The 20,829-nt window shown below is 43.8% G+C and overlaps 1 protein-coding gene and 1 long non-coding RNA gene across 19 annotated transcripts in view; one reads left to right on the top strand and one right to left on the bottom strand.

Moving 5' to 3' along the window:
• The window catches only part of PIK3AP1 (phosphoinositide-3-kinase adaptor protein 1), a 106,570-nt gene that overhangs the window by 80,292 nt on the left and 5,449 nt on the right, over positions 1 to 20,829 (top strand). For 13 of the 18 annotated variants that reach the window (XR_014788748.1, XM_084841376.1, XM_084841377.1 and 10 more), the window contains 8 exons: positions 3,753 to 3,833; positions 11,005 to 11,187; positions 12,466 to 12,531; positions 13,020 to 13,222; positions 14,879 to 14,951; positions 16,156 to 16,311; positions 16,922 to 16,992; positions 17,785 to 17,900. Coding sequence is in view for 17 of the 18 variants with exons in the window: in XM_084841376.1 (XP_084697502.1) it covers positions 3,753 to 3,833; positions 11,005 to 11,187; positions 12,466 to 12,531; positions 13,020 to 13,222; positions 14,879 to 14,951; positions 16,156 to 16,311; positions 16,922 to 16,992; positions 17,785 to 17,900 (949 nt within the window). In the remaining variant the exon portion in view is untranslated. Of the gene's footprint in view, positions 1 to 3,752; positions 3,834 to 11,004; positions 11,188 to 12,465; positions 12,532 to 13,019; positions 13,223 to 14,878; positions 14,952 to 16,155; positions 16,312 to 16,921; positions 16,993 to 17,784; positions 17,992 to 20,829 lie in introns of all 18 variants that reach the window. The other 5 variants (XM_084841366.1, XM_084841369.1, XM_084841371.1 and 2 more) reach the window with 2 other exon arrangements.
• Positions 12,866 to 20,829, bottom strand: part of LOC146350526 (uncharacterized) — a 201,994-nt gene continuing 194,030 nt past the window's right edge. The window contains exon 5 of the long non-coding RNA XR_014788754.1: positions 12,866 to 13,180. This is a non-coding gene — a long non-coding RNA (uncharacterized LOC146350526). The remainder of the gene's footprint in view (positions 13,181 to 20,829) is intronic.

A 20,829-nucleotide genomic window follows, 5' to 3' on the forward strand; every position in this document is an offset into this window, starting at 1 on the left:
CTCGACCTTGGGGGAGCTGGGGATGGCGACGGCCGACAAGAAGCTCTGGCGTGGGCTGGTCCATGAAGTCACGAAGAGTCGGAAGCGACTGACCGAATAAACAACAACAAATCTGCTTACATCTTACATCTTCTTCTTTCTACAGGATACTGTTAGCATTCCCAAGGGTTCATTTGAGACTGAAAGGTGTTTATGACATCACTTGTGAAAATGCTCTTGGATTATCACTGCAGAAAATGCAGCTCTTTACATGTTTCTTTACACTGAAGACGAATGACGTCTTCTCCATTTTGCAGTAGGCATTTTACCAGATGGGTTCTGCCAGTCAGGTCAGGTTAGGCCCTCACATGCAGCCTCTGGAAATTCTTCCATAGGGTCTGGGGCATTGCTAGGTTCTTAAAAGATCTGGGGCACAGGCCCATAACAAAAATTTGTATATATACACATACATGAGTCTAAGCGCATGTCTAATGTATAAATGTTTGTGTGTGTGGCATGTGTACATGCGGTATGCTTGCATGTGTGTATAGATTACATAAGAAGTGTGCACTGACACCCTACCCCACTTCAACTCAGACCCTGATTCAGCATTTTGGAAAACATCCCACTTCTGCTCTGGCCAATTTGTAGTCGGACCACTTCAGCTCAGCACCAGACCTGAGTCAATGTTTGGAAAAATGAATCTTTATGCTTCCTGTTGACTACTATGGGAAATTAGAAAAAAACTAACTTTTTTCTCAGAACTGGATGATAATTTCAGGCATAGTAGCCCCCTAGAAGGGGATGTCAGAAATCCCCTGCACCCCCAATGTCAGAAAAATAGGTGCAGGGTTTATATTTTGATTTTCTTTTAAAGGGAACTGCCAATAACATCTTAATTCCTTGGAAGAATTGGATAAAAATTTCAGGATTCATTGCTCTATCAGAGAAGATCACGTCTGTCAAATTTCAGAATGCTAGCCACAAGGGTTTTTGTGCAGGGGTGGCCTTGACATTTTGAGGCCTCCAAAAGAGGACATACTTATCTTCCTATGTTCCTTGTGGACCATTGTTCTGAAAGTTACAGACAGCCTAGAGGTGTCCCTAAGTAAGAAACCAGCAAAGTTTCAGAAGGATAGGTGCAGCAGTTCATGTAGAAGGGGAGTTTTCCAATTTGGGGGAGGGAGTGATTTGCTTTCCCTTCCATTCACCCCTTCCCCAATAGTTTTTGGGTAAATTTGTATGAAAATGCACAGGTCGTTAGAGGTGTCCCCCAGGCAAGAAATCTGCGAAGTTTCTGAAGGATATACATGCATGCAAATTTAGGATGACTAGAATTTATTTACATTTCACCAAAGTTAGCAGCAGGGGAACATGGGTGGGAAGGTGATACAGCACTCATGTCCTGCTTGTGGGTTTCCCAGTGAGCATCTGGTTGGCCACTGTGTGAACAGAATGCTGAACTAGATGGACCTCGGTCTTATGCTGCACGGTTCTTCTTATATTCTTAAATATAGAGTGCCTCTGAGCATGTGCAGAATGTTCTTCTTTCACTTAGATTCTCCCCCTACCAATTTAGGTAGGGGCACTAAGTCCCCCTACCAATTGGTAGGGGCACTTAGATTCTCCCCCTACTAATTCTATTCTCCTCCATGCAACCATCCCTCCACAACCTGCCACCCTCCAGCAACCGTTCATCAAAACAGATGTCTTGCTTCGTGCAACTCCTCTCTACCTCCTACTTGTTATGCACAAGCTCTCATTGTATCTTCCTCCTCATAACTTCATTTGTGCCAAGACTTCACCAGGATTCAGCCAATGAGTCTGTTTTCAAAACTAGGGCTCATTTATGGAGAAACTCTGAGCATGTACTAAATGCCTTTCCCTCACCACTGAAGCTAGAGTTCATGCAAAAAAGCTCTAAAGCCACAAATGACAGAACATGTTTAGGACTGAGCTGAAAGGGTAGTCAGTTCATTACATGGAATTGGGTAGGCACTGTGTTAAGCTTGCAGTACCATGCTCACAACTCAGGACCTATTTCTGAGTAAACATGCAGAACATCAAGGTGCAAACCTCCCTGCAAAAGTAACTTGTGCTGGAATCCTATGCACACTTTCCTGAGGGTAAGCCTCATTAAACATAATGGGACTTCCCAGTAGGCATACATAGGATTGCATAAATTAGCAATATTTATCTCCCCTCCACTTAAAAAACAAACCAAAAACTCCTATTTTTTAATTAAAGCTTTCTTTTCATAGGAACATAGGAAGCTGCCTTATAATGAGTCAGACCCTGGGCCCATCTAGCACAGCATTGTTGACACTGACTGGCAGCAGCAGCTCTCCAGGGTTCCAGGCAGGATCCTTTTGTAGCCCTACCTGGAGATGCTGGGGATTGAACCTGGGACCTTCTGCATGCCAAGCGTGTGCTCTACCACTGAGGTACAGCCCTTCCTGGTGCTGGATAGGCTGTGGAGGGTTTGTAAGGATCGCATGTACTTAAATGAACTTTATGAGGTGATGTGGCTGAGGGGTTTTTCTAGCTTTTTTACAACTGTAGAACCTATTTAAAAGCTCCAGCAGTTTCTCGATCATGATGCCATATAGTCCTAACCCTCCCTTTGAGATTATTTGAGTCCTACAGCTATTTAGGAGAAATTAAAGTGAAGGGGGAGAAAGAAGTTTGTAGAGGCTGATTGGATCCTTTGCTGTACTGAAGCTACTAAATTTCTGCAGAATCCAAAGGTTCCAGTTTGGGGCAGTAAAATCAGATGCGTTGTGAAATACCAGTATTTCACATGGAGCTCTTTCTTCACCCTCTTCAAAATTTCATTGCAGGCAAGCCCCCAACAGTGGGCATGTAAGGCTAAGTAGGAGGAGAGAGTTTTTTTCCACCTCAAAAAAACCTTACACCGGAGATTAGGGATAGCGACCTCCTAATGGTCAGCTTAAACACCTTCTGATTAGGATCCCTAATCCCCTGGGTGGCTTGACAGTTTTTACTTTTTGTTTTAGACTTCGAGAAAAGGAAACTTTACGCATGGCTAGCGCAAAAGCCATTGGACCTGTCTGAAATTGGGCGGTTCAGTCAGCTCCATAGGGCCTGCCAGGTGCCCAAATTCCATGCACATATGTGGAAGCACAAAAAAAATGTAGCTCTTTGCTTTGACACATTTTCTTGAACATAGCAAAATTTACCTGTGATTAGCACAAAACCCACTGGACCTAACTGCCTGAAATTTGGCATATTCCCCTAGCAGCATGGGGGCTACCAAGCCTCCAAATTTCATGTATTTATCATACAAACCCAAAACGTTATGGCTGTTTTGGTTTTCCAATGCAAGTCTATGGGAAAATGTAAAAAAAAAAAAAAAAAAGGCAATTAGGACAACTCAAAAGATCCGGGGCACAGCTCAAAAAAGATCCGGGGCCTGTGCCCAGGTGAGCCTTCTTCTAATGATGCCCCTGCATAGGGTGATGATGCCAGGGTTTGCCATGGCTGCATGCGAAGTTTCTCTACCAGCAACCATCAAGAATTGCAGCACTAGTACAGACACTTCCCATGTGCATAGGTTGATCCACATGCAGTGTGCGCGCACGCGCGTGTGTGCATGTAATTGTGTCCTGCCTGAGACTGCAGTGCAGAAGCTTTTCCAGTGGCCTTCCATGTTGCAGCTGTAATATGAGATTCCTCCCTCAGTTGTACTTGGAAGCTGATGAGAGAAGCTTTTAAAGAATGCAGGGAATTATGTGTATGTTGTTCTTTTCCAGATGTAGAAATGCTTCAGTCAAATGCTAGCAACCCCTTTTCACGGACAACAAAGGCCTACATGATGCACAAGTTCTTAAAAGGTGAGTACATGTGGAAAGAGAACTATTAATACTCTCTGTTTGGATGCCAGCCCTGCATGTTGCCCTTTGCCCAACATGTATAAGGATCAAAATATACTTAAATGACTGGCTATTTTTCTGTCATTTTTTATGTTTTGAATAAAAAAGCAACATGATCAGTTTAGTGTGAATCCGGTACTGAAATATGTGTTGTCAAGCCAGAGTTCTCACCCTCCAGCTCTTACTCATTTCTGATCTACTATCTATATTGCTTTATTTCTCCTATATCTTTCTCATTTCCATATTAAATATGGTGGGACAAGGCTGAATCTAAGTAAGCAAATGACTTTGTTTAAACCAACAGTTTGAACAATTCTGTCTCAGGTTGTGATGCTGAACAAATAAAGTGATACTAAAATGTGGTAGTAACAAAAACATAACAAAATGACACATTCATATTTCATCATCAGTACAGGCAGCATTTGTACTCACAACATCACTCTGCATCTTTGCTACAATTGTTGCAAATTCAGCTCTTTTAGTAATAAATTTATTGCTTCCCTTCATTTTTTAAGAAGTCTATAAAAGCTTTACTACTAAACGATTGATTATATTTTCCCAAGTGAAACTATATTAGACAACACTCAAACAATATAATAAATCTTCTACTGTCCAAGAGCCACATGGGCAAAGTTTTGCTTCATGCTAGATTTCTATAAAGCCACTATTCTTAGTCCTTTGTAGGCATAGTTTGAAACCTTAGGACTGTAGTGTGGAGGACCTTCGTTGTGAGCCAAATTTCAGCTCAACCAGGTATTATTCAAGAACATCTCTTCCTTTGAGAGGCAAAGTACTTACATTCAAATGCATATAAAGAAGCCTCACTGTCTCTCTTAATTTTGAGCAGAATTAAATTAATTCTAATTCTGCAGAAAGGAAATGAAGATGGCAGGTTTCTGCAGCTGCCCAAGGTAATTTTTTTTAATTAGGAAAGTCAGGGGACCTTAGTAGGCATCAAGGGAGGTGTCCATAGGTTAACTGATGCCCATGGGCACCATGCTGGAGATCCCAAGATTAAACTAACTGGCACAGCAATAATAAAGTGCAAAGTGGAACACAAAACTACCAGTTTAATTCCTTTCTACCTAATTTATTTCTGCCAACCTAGCAGTTCGAAAGCAAGAAATTGCAAGTAGATAAATAGGTACCGCCTCGGCAGGAAAGGTAACAGCATTCCGTGCACCTCGGTGTTCAGTCATGCCGGCCACATGACCACAGAAGCGTCTTCGGACAGCGCTGGCTCTTCGGCTTAGAAACGGGGATGAGCACCGCACCCTAGAGTCGGATACGACTGGTTGGGGACACCTTTACCTTTTTACCTAATTTATTATAAAACAACATTAACTAATACCATTTCAAACCAGTCCATTAATGACTGCAAGTACCAGTTTAACACTTCTGCTGCCTCACCTGACTGAGTCAGATCTAAAGGAGAGATAGAACTGGGTGGCATCTAGCTCCCTCCCTGACTATTTTTTGATGGGACTTAAAGATCTGAATGTTTCAGTCTGCTTTTAACTGATGCGGATTCCAGATTTTGCATGTTATGGCTTCAACTGTCACTGATATTTTTTTATTTGTATTGGAATGATATTTTAACTGTGCTGTTTTAGGTAACTGTGTACGTGCATGTGCGTGTGTGTACTTCCTGTCTTTGTTTTGTAAACTGCCTTGAGAAGAGTGCTTTTTTTAACTTTTAAAGGTGGTATAAAATATTTGAAATAAATGAAAACTCCCAAAGCCCAGATTATGCTCTTCAGGCTTTGGGGGCAGCAAGGTCTTATCACCAGGGCGGTGTCTCCACGGGCGATCTGCTACAAGCTGGCTGCATTTGAAGGTTGTTTGAGGCACACATGGGCTGCCATCCCACAGTCATCCCGAAGCTTTTCATGGGGAAAAAGCAGATTTCCTGAGACTGCTTAAAGTCCGATTCTTTTTCTTAAGTTGCGTTCTCCGCGCTATAGTTGTTGTGTGCCCCAACCCCTGTGTTTACTTTGGATATGCTAGCCCTGCCGAGGGGTGTGCCTTTCACCATGACCCAGGTCAAGGGGTGTTTCCTGTCCCTGTCTTTCCCATCCCTGTCGTTCCCAGCACAAACATACTCAGAAGTAACTCCCATTGTGGTCATGAGGCTGGTTCCTGAAATGCCTACTCCAAAAGTTACTGAAATTCCCATGAATTGAAATAATGCATTTAGGAGCCTTAAAGTTATGTTGAAGCTGCGTGTCTTATAGAATCATGGAATCATAGAATAGTAGGGTTGGAAGGGGCCTACAAGGCCATCAAGTCCAACCCCCTGCTCAGTGCAGGAATCCAAGTCAGAGCATCCCTGACCGATGGCTGTCCAGCCTCATCTTGAATGCCTCCAGTGTGGGAGAGCCCACCACCTACCTAGGGAATTCGTTCCATTGTCGTATTGCTCTAACAGTCAGGATGTTTCTCCTGATGTTCAGCCGGAATCCTGGCTTCCTGTAACTTGAGCCCATTATTCCGTGTCCTGCACTCTGGGATGATGGAGAAGAGATCCTTCCTCTCTGTGACAACCTTTCAAGTTCTTGAAGAGTGCTATCATATGTCCCCTCAGTCTTCTCTTCTCAAGGCTAAACATGCCCAGTTCTTTCAGTCTCTCATCACAGGGCTTTGTTTCCAGTCTCCTGTTCATCTTGGTTGCCCTCCTCTGAACCCTCTCCAGTTTGTCTGCATCCTTCTTAAAATTTGGTGCCCAGAACTGGACACAGTACTCCAGATGAGGCCTAACCAGTGCTGAGTAGAGGGGAACTAGGACTTCCCAGGATTTGGAAGCTATGCTTCTATGAATGCAGGCCAAAATAGCATTTGCCTTATTTGCAGCCACATCACATTGTTGGCTCATATCCAGCTTGTGATCGACAACAATGCCAAGTTCTTTCTCGCTTGTAGTGTTGTTGAGCCATGTATCCCCCATCTTGTAACTGTGCATTTGGTTTCTTTTTCCTAGGTGCAGAACTTGGCATTTATCCCTATTAAATGTCATTCTGTTGTTTTCTGCCCAGCGCTCCAGTCTATCCAGATCACTTTGAATTGTGTTTCTGCCTTCCAAAGTATTAGCTATCCAGCCCAATGTTGTGTCATCTGCAGATTTGATCAGCATTCCCTGCATGTACTCCTCCAAGTCATTAATAACATGTTGAAGAGCACTGGGCCCAGGACTGAGCCCTGTGGTACCCTGCTCGTTACCTCTCCCCAGTTTGAGAAGATCCCATTGATAAGCACCCTTGGAGTCCGATTCTGTAGCGAACTGTGGATCGACCTGATCGTTGTTTCATCGAGCCCACTTTGAGCTAGTTTGCTCATCAGGATATCATGGGGCACTTTGTCAAAAGCTTTGCTGAAGTTGAGGAATATTATGTCTACAGCATTCCTGCGGTCCACAAGGGAGGTTACCTGATCAAAAAAGGAGATCAGATTCATCTGGCAGGATTTGTTCTTGACAAATCCATGTTGGCTTCGAGTAATCACTGCATTGTTTTCAAGGTGCTTCCAGATAGATTGCTTTAGAATCTGCTCCAGAATGTTCCCAGGGATTGATGTCAGACTGACTGGTCTTTAGTTCCCAGATTCCTCCTTTTTACCCTTTTTGAAGATAGTGACAACTAAGGATGTTAGAGAATTCTGCCACGGACTCCAGTGAGGCTGGATTCTAAAGAATCCGGCCCCTTGGAGTCCGTGGCGGAACAGACCACCCACCTCCGTCACCCCGTGAAGTTGCCCTGGAACAGATCCTACCTGCCACTGGCTGGTCCGGTCCGTCCGCTGCTGTTCTGCGGAAGAAAATGGTGTCCAGCGTTGCCTTCTCTTTGCCGTGATAGGCTACGTAAATATTTGCATCCCTGCTCTTTGCCGTGATAGGCTACGTAAAGGCCTCCCCCTCCCACGGACCCCCCGCGGACTCCAAAGTAAGGGGGTTTCTTACATCCCTAGGGACAACATTAGCCCTCCTCCAGTCATCTGGCACTTCACCCATCCTCCATGATTTCTCAAAGAGAGCAGACAGTGGTTCTGAGAGTTCTTCTGCCAGTTCCTTTATTACTCTAGGATGCAGTTCATCTGGCCCTGGAGATTTTAACTCATTCAAAGTAATTGGGTGTTCCTTGACCATATGCCTATTGATCTCAAGCTGCAATCCTGCCCCTTTAGCTTGTACTTCACCTTTGCAGGGAGGTCATAGACCCTCTTTTGGGAGAAGACTGAGGCAAAGTAGGAATTGAGCACCTCTGCCTTTCTTTGTCATCTGTTATCATCTGTTATCAACCATCTTTGATGGTTGCTTCCTTGCTGTTTGGAAGTAAATAATTTGAAGCTTTGATCCTTTGCAGCATTGGGAGTTTCAGGGAAAAGGAGAAAGGGGATTAGAGAAGGGGCTGGTTGGAGCCACAGAGCTTCAAGTATTCAGAGGGTTAACTCTCCTAAAGGCTATGAAGTGCTATGTCAAAGCTGTGTGTCTTTGATGTCTACTTCCTTGCTTCTAGGAAGTAATTAAATCGCAGCTTCGCTCCTTCTCAGCATTGGGAGCTTCAGGGGAGGGAGAAGACTGCAGCTGTTTTTCTGTAATGTTTGCTTAGCTTTAAGGAAGGGCGGAGGCAGGGCAAAGGAAGCCTCTTGCATTGGTTGCTCAGCCCCTGCCAGTCTGATGATGTTCACTCCAAGCCTCCCACCCCACTCAGAAGTATGTTACTGTGAAGTGACTTAGAATGGTACAGTGCACTCATTTGTGGAGCTCTGCGTGGACCAAAGCTGATTCCCTGAAAAATCTGGGTAATCCTCCATTTGCTTGTCTTCTCATTGTTGTGGCAACCCCCCCTCCCCAGAAGGTCTGCACCTGTCTCCCTCCACTCTCCTGCACACTCTCCTTCTGCTGGTACCTGTCAGTAACAATGTAGACACGGGGCAAGGGCTTGATGTGTCCTTTGCTGGAGCTGTCCTGCTATCCTCCAGGGGTTGTGGCAGTCCTGTTTAAAAAGCCATTCCCACCCAGACTGAGCACTGGCCTCACTGCAGCAGCTAGATAATGATGTTCAGCTTTGGGGCAGGATCTTCTCACCAGGCACCAATAATGGTGCATAGCGTATTGATGAATAGTTTTCAGTCACCATTTTCCAACTTCCAGAGTTCTCTTTCTGATTCTAATTGTCTGTCAGAAACAATTTATTTCCTTTCAATACATTTTTATAAGTGGGTTTCTTAGCAGTGAAAGTCTAGATAGCTACAGCTGGATAACTGGACATATTTTGTTTAAGATTTTTAACCTGACCTTTCCCAAATGCTCAAAGTGGGTTACAGAATTACCAAATTCTCAAAAAACAAATCAGGTCATCTTGGTAGGCTGTGTTTTAGTGCAAAGTATAAATAATGGAGGAGTCGATTCAGACCTAATTCCCATGAGGTTTTGCTTTCCTTGTGGTCCTTCAAGCCACACGTGTTCCATGTAGCCAAGCATTCCTCTTGAGGCAGGTCAACTCAGGCAAAGTCCAGTCAGATCTGGACACTGGTGGTAGATTCCTCCTTGAATGGCAGATGATTTTCCACCAACTGAAGAAGGGACTTTGCATTCTGAGGGTTCCATTCCCTCCAGTCACTAAGGAATGCTACATAATTTGGCTTCAATTGACTTTTTAACCTAGTGCACCACCTAAAATTAATCTCCAGCTTTACTAATAGAAAGATTGTCATGTTTTTATTTACATCTGCACTCTGCCTACTCAGGAACCTGTGTGCTTCACCCAGAGCAAGAGGCAGATCTGAGCTACAGATGGCCTTTGTGTTTTCAGAAATGAGAGTCTGTCGTTGCTTCTCTGTCCCAGAATGGACTGATAAAAGTAATCTGGTACCTGTAGCACCTACCAATGATTAATTCATTCAGTCTGCAATCTCCATTTTGAGACTGCGTCTAAACTGCAGACCTCACGGCCACAACATCTAGCCTAATGTTTGGACTTTTCTGTTCTTCCCCATCTCCTGCTTTTTACCACCTAGCCTGATTAAGAGCCCTGAAGAACCCACAAGCTTGCACAATATTTTATGGCATTTTGGTTGGTCCTAATAAAGGTATTGCCCAATTGTGGATTTTGGATTCTTTTTCTTATTAATGGCAGTGAAGTTGATCATTGCAAAAAACTGGAAAAATTCAAAACAAAAAATAATTACATGTACATAATGGATAGGAAAGGTTTGGCAATTAGCACAGTTAACTAAAAATAAGTAAGGCAGTAAAAAAAAGAAGCGGGATCCTAAATGTGTAAAAGAGTGGAGGATAAATTATGATGTGGAAATTAATTTGTATTCATGTTTTACTATTCCATAACTGTCAAGTTAGGTTTAGGAATTGCCACCTGCTAGACATAAGCCTCTGACCTTGGAGGCTTCCAAATATCCTATGGCCTGCTGGGCTGCTGCCAGCAGGGTGGAAAGAGCAATGGAGGTGATTTTCACCTCTCTGTCCTCCTTTTACAAATTTTTCCTGTAGATGGGCCTGTCTAGAATGGTTGCACTGCCAGCGACACTAGGAGGGTTTGGGAGGACATAGTATCTGGGAGATCCCAGCCTCTCCTCTCCCTGCCCACTGGAATGCCCCCTTTTCTCCCTCCCCGAAGTTGTATGAAGTTGCTTTTGTGACCTCAGGAAGCAGCCATCTCGGTTCTTTCTACTGTGGCTGCAAGGGGGTGGGGGCAGGGAAGGAATTGGAACCCAGAGTCCCCCTTCGAAAGTCATACAAATGTCTACAGTTTCAGGAGGAAGACTCCAGTATAGAGAGGGTGCCAGGAACCATAGGATTGCTCTGTTAGTGATTTTAATACATGAATTATATATGGTATAGATATTAGACAGAATGCTTCTGAAAAGTCCTAATTTGCACTCCGTGTTTTGATCAGAATGATACATTTCATGATAATATTTGATCGTATATGCATCTTCCCCTCTAACATGATAAACTTTTTAATTTCTGGTACTTTGAATTTGTATACTGCTTGTCTTTTATATTTTTCCATATGCAAACTTTTTTAACTAAGCCCTTTTTTTAGTTGTGTAACACTAAAATGTACACAGTTGCCTGGTTCTGCTTGATTTTTCTTGAGAATATGAGATTGTTCTCTAGGTGTTACTGTGTATGTGCCAGAGCTGAAAGAGGATATATACCATAAATGTGAAGATGAAGAACTCTACCACACTATGGAGGAGGCCAGCTTACCTCAGGAAATGGTCAACAGACCACCTGTTCCTGTGCCAAGACCTGATCCCGCCTCTAAACAACAGGACAAAGAATCATACATTTATAAAGGTGATGACTGAACCAGATGACTGGCTATAATTTTGAAAAAAAGAAAGCCTAGTGATATAGTTTAGGATGGAAAAGCTGTGTGCTAATAACAGACATCAAATAATTCCAACTCCCGTTTTTAGCAGATTTCGTTCTTCTAGTCCTCATGGTTCCAAATGCAAATTTGATAATCTGATAAAAGTTCCAAAGTATTGAAAATTAAGAGAAGGAAACAGAAGTGACTCCCCATTCTCATACAACTAGCAGCCACCACATAACCATCTCTGGGAATGTGCAGGGCCTCCACTGGGTTCACTGCCATGAGGCACTAATGGAGAGGACCTGTTTATATGGATCAGAACTTCTACATGCATGGCCCAAGCATGGGGATTGGATGGGAGGGTACACTGCTGGGGTGGGTTCCTCCAGCCCTTCTCAGTAAGTCATGTAGCCTGATCCTCCTAGTTTTAAAATTTGTGTTCTAAGTCTGGGGTTGCAGTTAGTTTTGTTTCTTGTTGTATTAATGCTGCTTTTGATTTTATGCTTATTTTGTATTTAAATTGTTTTTATGTTTGTTTATTGTAAGCCACCCAGAGAAGTTTATGCCCCTCCTGGACAGGGATAGCTTGACCACAGTGGTACAGGCATTAGTAACCTCAAGACTGAATTACTGCAATGCGCTCTATGTGGGGATGCCCTTGAGGCTGGTCCGGAAGCTGGAGCTAGTGCAGCATGCAGCAGCTCGGCTGTTGTTGGGAGCTCCCCCTTTTCAGCATGCAACTCCTTTGCTGAAGGAACCTCACTGGCTGCCTATTTGCTACCAGGCCAGGCTTAAGGTTTTGGTACTAGTGTACAAAGCCCTAAACAACTTGGGACCAGGATACCTGAGAGAGCGCCTTCTCCTTTACCAACCTGGGCAGTCACTGAGATCACCAGAGGGCATGCTCCCAGTGGTTCTACATGGACCTATGGCCCGATTGGAGTCCACCAGGAGAAGAGCCATGGTGGCCTCTTGTCTTTGGAATTCCCTGCCCCTGGAGGTCAGGCAGGTGCCAACACTGTACTGCTTCCAGCACCTCCTGGAAACAGCTGTCTTCCAGGAAGCATTCCTTAACTGACCAGCCATGTTTTTTATCGGTATTCTGTTTTTAAAAGAACAGTTTTAATATGGTGTTTTAATTCTTTTTACATTTTTATCATTTTACCTTTTATGTTCACTGCTCTGGAATCTGTTTTAGATGTGGAGCGGTATGCAAATGTTGTAAATAATAAACAAACAAACAAATTGTATTTCTCCAGTATTTGCTGATAAAGATCAAGAGAGACCTGGGAATCTCTATGTGTCTGCAGGGAACATTAAGAAAAGTAAGTGAGCATGAGTTGGAAGACCCCCAGATGTCTATCAGTAAAAGATACATTAGACCAATAATCTTAATAAGGAATTAAAGAAATAACTATGCTGGGAATCTTATATTTTTCCCCTGGCTTCAAAATTTCCAGAGAATTTACATCTCTAGTCTTACATCACATAGTTTTTAGAAATGTTTTTGTGGGATTAAAAGCAGGTAGCAATAAATGAACACTTCATCTTAAACATTTTATTCATATTTCTAAAAGAAAATATTTCATAATCCAAAACATTTCAATTTTTCAGTTTTTTAAAAGAAGTCTTTGGGAAAAAACAGTGGGGGGATGGGTTATTTTTATAATGTTTCTAGCTTTTTTCCCCAAGCCTTCACATCTCTAGTCAGGCTATGTGATTGAACTGCATGATATTCCTAGAAGTGTAGAATAAAGATTATTTTTTCCAAGGGGTTTCTTTCTTTTTGTTTTTCTTTTCTTTTGCTTTCCAGAACCAGGAGACACCACTTCAAATCAGTCTCGAACCAGTATATATGATCCATTTGCTGGGATGAAAACTCCAGGCCAAAGGCAGCTGATCACTTTACAGGAGCAAGTGAAACTGGGGATGCTCACTGTAGATGAAGCTGTCCTCTGTTTCAAGGAGTGGCAACTAAATCAGAAAAGGAGGTCAGAGTCATTTCACTTTCAGCAGGTATGTGGTTCAAAAAATGCTTTCATATGTGAAAGTAAAGCAGCAGCCTTACATAATCTACCCCACCATATACCTCACATAATTCTTGACTATCTTTTTGTTGTCATTGCTGGGAAATGTAAAACGTTGCTGTCCTTCTTTCTATACCTTCCATAAACAGCATAGTTGAGTACAGAATTTACTGCAAGTACACCAGGTGTGAATGGACTGCAAATGAAAAAAGCCTAGGAATCCCAAGTGTTTCTTTAAAAAAGGATGAAAACAACAATCTCTAGTGATGGGTGAACCCTCCCCTGTTCATCTCAGAAACAATCTGGGTTTTGCAAACATTCCTTGAAAGAACTCAAAAAACTTTAAAGGACGCTTGTAAAACCCAGAAGGTAGACCACTTTTCCCTTCCCTGTTCTCCCCAGTCAAATGGATGATGGCGTTTACAGCTGAGGGCCACCACTCAGCTGCTCCAGCTACAAATGGGGGAGGTGAAGTGTGTGCCACAATTTAAGTGAGACCAACCTCAAAGGGATTTTTGCCCAACTTGAACTGGGGCTTGAGAGGAGAGAGTCTGCATTTTAAGATCCTACTTCTTGTACACTTGTCCCATCCCTAACAATTTCTAGCACCTCTACGTGTGCAAACGAGTCCATAGTACCCAGCTGAATTGTAGTCTCTTCTTTGGAGCCACTCTGTCTTCTTTTTTTAATGGGAATTATTACAGGTTAAGACAGGAGCACAGCTACTATGTCTTTCATAATAACAAGAAATGGTAGGAAATAGTGATTATCAAGGGTACATAAAATGATCTCAATCACACAAAATTACTACAAAACTCATTTTGCTATTGATTACATGATGGAAATTAGGCAGACCTCAACAGCTGTACAAGCATTTTTCAACTTCATCCTGAAGTTGAAAATATTTTCAGCATCTCTTTGTGTAGGACTGTTTGAGAATAGTTAGCACTCATTAAAAAGTACAAGGACAGGGGAATAGTTCTATAAGAGCAAAAGAAAATGAATTGGAAGTCATGGGGAGTTGCTGATAAGCTGCTACGTCCTGCTATTTGATCACTGGAATCTCTTTCCTAAAATCCTACACACTGAGGCCCATGGATTCTTCAAAGCAAGACATGCAATCTATTTAGGGTGCAATCCTATGGGATCTGCCCTTGATAATTGTAAGCCTCCAAACTTGAAGGCGTATGAATATCCAGTGCAGAGCAGGAGGCATGGCAGAGGCAATCCTCACCTCCTCTGTGTCTCCTGTTCTGCAGTTTAACGAGATTTTTGCTCATCTACCTGTGACATCAGGAAGGGGGAGGGACGGAGGCTGGGAAGGCCTGGGGATACAATGTAAGCTGTTCCTCCCCTCCCCGCCAACCGGCACACACCCTTTCCCTCCTCTCTGAGGTTGCCTTTGTGACCTCGGAGATGCAGCCAGCGCAGTTCTCTCTGTGCTGGCTGCAAGGGGGAAGGGAGCTCAGACTCCAAGGTCAGAGCACCGTCCAAACTATCCAGTGGCCCCACCAGACTCTTCTAGGGGCCATAAGATTGCTCTCTTATCTAGTTTGGATTACATTTGATCTTGCCAGTTTTGTACACCAATGTGGGAAGTTACAGTGTTATTGAGATCTTTGATAGTATAATTTTGCAATTCTAGGAAAACCTGAAAAGATTGCGTGATAGTATCACTCGTCGACAAATTGAGAAGCAAAAGGCTGGTAAACATTCAGGTAAAAATGCTTAGCTAATTAGTGACTATGCTCAACTAGAGCAATTGCAAGTCTCTCCCTCCCTCTGGTGTGTAGCTACTTGTGAAGGAGTTATGACACTCACTATGCTAATGGTCATGGCTGGTACATAATCTCTGTTTTCTTCAGTCCAAATGTAAAGCCAAAGACCTTTGAGACGAAAGCAAAACAGACATCACTAATCTGCACAGCCTCAAATGTGGGAGCAATAACTAATTGTTTTTAGTAATTTTAGTACAGTCCTACATTCTGAAGACTAAACAAACCCATCCATTCTAAATGGATATAAATATCTATGTGAAAGCCCTACAGTGCATGCAAGACTATGAATAGCAAGACTATGGTGAAGACTGGAGCCATAACACAACCTTGATCGATGAGAAAAGCTCTTGAGAAATAGCCACACTCCATTATCCTGGCCATGAAATGAGCAAATAGCAGCAATTATACTCTCTGGACAGTCAAGATTTCTGAAAATTGTCTACAGGCCTTCACAAAGGGCTCTGTCAGATCCTAAATTACCATGTTACTTTATTTGGGGTGTGGGCTCCCTTGTGTATGCAAATATATTTGCAGTGCTGGATCAAGTACAAAAACCACATTGTGATTTCAGCTAAATAGGGATAAGGCTTGGGGATTATGGTGCAACAGTTTATTCTGCTGTAGACAGCAGTAGCATTCCACTATGGTTGTATGGGACACTTGTGCCATAATTTATAGCAGTACATTGGTGGAAAGAATATACTTTGGACTGAGCATTGATGCATCATTGTAACTACAGTGGTGTATCAACAAAGGATTGTATTCAATGTTAGTCTAACTTATGTCCTAGTCATTTCAGTAGGTTTACTCTACGTAGGACTAACACTGGTTGCAACTTGGTGCTAGTGTTGCAGTTGTGCTACTCAAGAATACTTGCACAGGATCAGTGGGAGAACAGAAGAGGAAAGAATGGCTCCAAAGGAAAGCCAACCCAACCCTGTGCATGGTTTTCCAGAGTGCAGGAGGGGCACTTTGTCTGGGGGCAGAGTCAGACAGATCTGCCCATTTGCAATTTTAGCTGCAGGTGCCATGGGCTGTACTAGATGAGAGATGATGTGTGCCTTCCAACTTTAAATATGTATGTCTTGTCCCATACATGGGTCCAAAGCGATTCTAGTACTGAATCATTACATTTTCTTCCTAGACTTGGAAATCACTGTGCCTGTTGGACATTTCCAATACACTTCCAAGAAACCAGAATGTAGCATATATGAATTTAGTCCCCGGAAAAGCCTGTTCCCACCAAGTAAAGAGATAAAACGATGGGAATGGAAAACAGAAAGCACATCAAGCACTGCAAGTAAGCAAGCAAGCAGCCAGAAAGCCATGAATGAAGATGCTTTAGATCTGCAATAATGAAGGATGATTTAGCTCAGTGGATGCGAGCGAGCAGTTGGGAGCCAACATGCTCGCTTGCTTGCTCCTGCATGCTCCCTTGCTTGCTCCTGCATGCTCCCAAACAACCCATGGTTAACAGAGGGTTGTTTCAGTATGAGAACTGGGTCACTGCCTTGCCTATATGCCCCACAATGTATCAGGAGCCTCCATCTTCATTCTCCAAAATAAACTACATAGATTTTATTCTTCTTAAATAGATTTGATGATGTAATTGTATAGTATTTGGAATAATGTATATGTTAATATGATGTGGTTTTTAAGATAGGGAATAAGATTTTTAAAAATCTGTTCTCTTCTGGGGACGACAAACAGGGATACTGAATATGACTCAATATTTATGGGGAGAAGTTCCCATAGTTCAAAAATTATAGGACTAAGAAGAGTGGTGGTTTTAGGACCAGGGAATGGAACTGACGGGTGGTTTCTCAAAAGGAAAATTGAACTGGTGGGTCCCGTTTATAAAGTGCTTGGGAATCACCAGCAATTGCTGGCTTGTTTTCTCATCTAACCAGGTAGTTCAAGTAACCAATCCAGTACACGAAGTATACTGAGTGTCAGCAGTGGAATGGATGGAGACAATGAGGTAACTTTCTCACTACAGATGTTCTCTCTAGCAAACGTTGGCAACTGCTCTGAACTAATCTCCTGCTAAGACTACAACGATGTATTCTGTTTAGGTGCTGTACAATGCGTAAATTGCTTCTGTCATGTGGGGTTAGAATCTGAGACAGACAGACAGACAGACAGGATAGAACTTGGTAGTGGGGAAAGTTAGCTGGCAGCAGCAAGCAGAACTGGCAATGCTGTGGTGACTGAAAGGCTTTGCTGTGGATTTTGAGGGGAGCTGAGTGAGAAAAAGGAGTTCCCTGGGACTGCAAGACTGAAGAGAAGCACACTCTCACCTTTGCCATTGGTCAGAGGACCAAAAGCCACTGGGAAGTTACACCCCCTGCCCACCAGGAAGAACATCACAGGCACAAAGGGAAGACCAGCCTGGTCCCAGCCTTTAGCCCAAGAAGCAGCAGCTGCAGGGAACTTCCATCCCTCCCTTCCCCTCCCTGCCTGACAATACATTCTGCTCCAGCTGCCAGATGTGTGCATGTTTTTATATTATTACAAGACAGTATTGCTCTGCTGACCATTTGATCAAAAGGCATGATATAAATCTTCAAAATGAATAAATAAGTACTTCATCTAAGCATAGGAAAAGGTCTGAAGGCAAAAAATAGTAAATTAAACTGACAAGTCAATGCAGAGATTTTGAAATGTTATTTTTAGTGTTATTTAGGTTTAGAAAAAGTGGCTATGCCACTTTCAAGGAAAATGATCTAAAATGGGTTGAAAAACTCACTTCCACATTCACATCTTTATGTAGGATAATGAGATGCCAGAAGTGAAGAAAAACTTCAGCAGTGGGATCCAGCAAATGGACAAGCAACCCTCCATGCCACCTGGAAGGCCTCCAAGAATACCTCCTCGAGTTGCTAGCCGGTTTGTTGTTGTTGTTGTTGTCATCATCATCATCATCATCACCATCATCTAATCTAGTGCCATGCATGTACTGGCACTTTACAAAGAACAGGTTTGACAGGTCCCTACATTGAGGGTCTTGCAATCTTAAAGAGACACAGGGAAATGACAGAGGAAAGGTGGGGATGGCAGCAGGGGTAAACAGGGGAACCAACATGCAGTTGTTTCAGTTATGTGTGCTTAGACTTAGTTACAGGCTGTAGGGATTGGGCCCAGCATCTCTGCAGGCACACCCCAAGAAGACATGGGAACCGATTCGGAGTCAGAAGGGGAGGGGGAAAGTGCTCTCCAAGCACCAAGCTGGCAGGAGCAGGAGATCACTGAGAATAACAGTGACAGAGGGGTGGATCCCCAGCTGCAGGTTAATCATTTGGATAGTAGCCAGCCAAGGGCCCATGAAACAGTGGGAATACAGGATCCTAAAAAGGAGGAGGGGCTGGCAGTAAGAGACCCAAGAGTGAGATGTCTCATGAGAAGGGAGGAGCAATGCCGAGTCGCAAGTCACTCCAAGAGTCTGGCAGCCAGAGAAGTGACCCTCTGGAAAGACCCACTGTGAAGGTGGGATTTGGTTAGACTCCTTGGGTTGGGAAAGGACAGCTGTGGGGGCCATCAACAGTTTCCTTGTAAGTCTCTTTCATAGTGCTGTAACCTCAGACAGTTAACTGCCATTTATGTAGGTCATTATTATGCAAAGTCGGCTGGTGAAGTCTACTCCTAATTTGCACATGTGAATAACATCTGTAGACTAAAGCAATGCTGATCTGTCTTTAGTCTGCATAATAAAAGTCTTTGACTACAAAGAAGCCAGGAGCTAGGCCCTTAACACAGACTAAGTTCCAGTAGTAGGGCATGGGGCTCTTCCAAAGGCATCACAGAAAAGATGAGTTTTGATGAGGGATTTGAGGGAAGTAAGAGAGGTGGTCCTATGGTTACCACATGCCCCAGTCACATGTGTACCTGACTGACATGTCTAAATATTGATCTTGGGCGAAGAGACAAGGTGTGCCACGGGGAAGTTGTGCTTTGCTCTTAAACCAGGGGAATATTGGCTACTAAACACAAAACAACACTGAATCCAAGAATATTTATTTATTTATTTATTCATTTATTTATTAAATTTATTAATCGCCCATCTGACTGGTCACCCAGCCACTCTGGGCGATGTACAACCCACCATAAACAATTTAAAACAATAAAATTTTACCATAAATTTTTTTTAAAAAAATACCCTAACCCACCCCAAATGCCTGCCTGAACAACCACGTTTTTAATGAATATGGTTTTATATATAACTTTATATATTATTATTATTATTACTATTTATTTAATTTATTAATCGCCCATCCGGCTGGTCACCCAGCCACTCTGGGCGATGTACAAGCATATAATAAAACAGTTTAAAACAATAAAATTCTACAATAAAAACATTCCCTAAAATACCCTAACCCACCCCAAATGCCTGCCTGAACAACCACGTTTTTAATGCATGGCGGAAGCTCATTAAAGAGGGGGCATGGCGGAGTTCCCTAGGGAGGGAGTTCCACAGAGCGGGGGCCACCACAGAAAAGGCCCTCTCCCTCGTCCCCACCAGTCTAGCTGTCCTGGCTGATGGGACAGAGAGAAGGCCATCCGAGGCTGATCTTGTTAAGCGGCCTGTCTGGTGTTGCTGGAGGCACTCCTTAAGATAGGCTGGGCCGGAACCATATAGGGTTTTAAAGGTCAAAACCAACACCTTGAATTTGGCCTGGAAAACAACTGGTAACCAGTGCAACTCCTTCAGCACCGGAGTGATGTGATCACACCGGTAGCTGCCTTTAATCAGGCCAGCCGCCTCGTTCTGTTCCAGCTGCGGTTTCCAAACCATCTTCAAGGGTAACCCCACGTAGAGCGCATTACAGTAGTCTAAACGACAGGAGACCAGGGCGTGTACTACCGATGGGAGCAGATGGTCAGGAAGGAAGGAGCGCAGCCGCCGTATCAGATGGAGTTGATACAGCGCTGTCGGGCTCACAGCTGACACCTGAGCATCCATGGACAGCTGGGAGCCCAAAATGGCCCCCAGGCTGCAGACCTGGTCTTTCAAGGGTAGCTGTACCCCTTTCAACACCAGGTCAACATCTCCCAGCCTCCTCTTGTCTCCCACCAAAAGTACCTCGGTCTCGTCAGGGTTCAGCTTCAGCTTATTCCTCCCCATCCAGCCACTCACCGTCTCCAGACATTTGGACAGGGATTCTACGGCCAACCTTGGTGAAGATTTGAATGAGAGGTAGAGCTGCGTGTCATCCGCATACTGATGACCCCGCACCCCAAACCTCCTGATGATAGACCCCAGCAGCTTCACATAGATGTTAAATAGCATCAGGAAGAGGATGGAACCCTGTGGCACCCCACAAGCGAGTGGCCATGGGTCCGAAACTTCCTCTCCCAGTGCTACCCTCTGGTACCTGCCGGAGAGGAAGGACCGGAACCACTGCAATACAGTGTCTCCAGTGCCCAACCCCTCCAGGCGGTCCAGGAGGATACTGTGGTCAATGGTATCAAAAGCTGCTGAGAGGTTGAGGAGAACAAGGAAGGAGCATTCACCCCTATCCAGAGCCCTCCTCATATCATCCACCAAGGCAGCCAAGGAAGGCTGTTTCTGTCCCATGCCCAGGCCTGAAGCCTAACTGAAATGGGTCTAGATAATCGGTTTCTTCCAAGTGTGCCTTCAACTGCATCACCACCACCCACTCAATCACCTTGCCCCAAAATGGCAGATTCGAGACTGGGCGAAATTTGTTCAGAAGTTGGGGATCCAAGGAGGGCTTCTTTAAGAGCAGTCTTATCACTGCCTCCTTGAGGGCTGATGGCATCACTCCCTCCTCAAGGGAGGGGTTCACCACCGCCCTGA

This window comes from Heloderma suspectum, chromosome 3 (genome assembly GCF_057233095.1).
Source record: "Heloderma suspectum isolate Gila_16-S chromosome 3, 16-S_ref, whole genome shotgun sequence".
NCBI classification, from domain to species: domain Eukaryota; kingdom Metazoa; phylum Chordata; class Lepidosauria; order Squamata; family Helodermatidae; genus Heloderma; species Heloderma suspectum.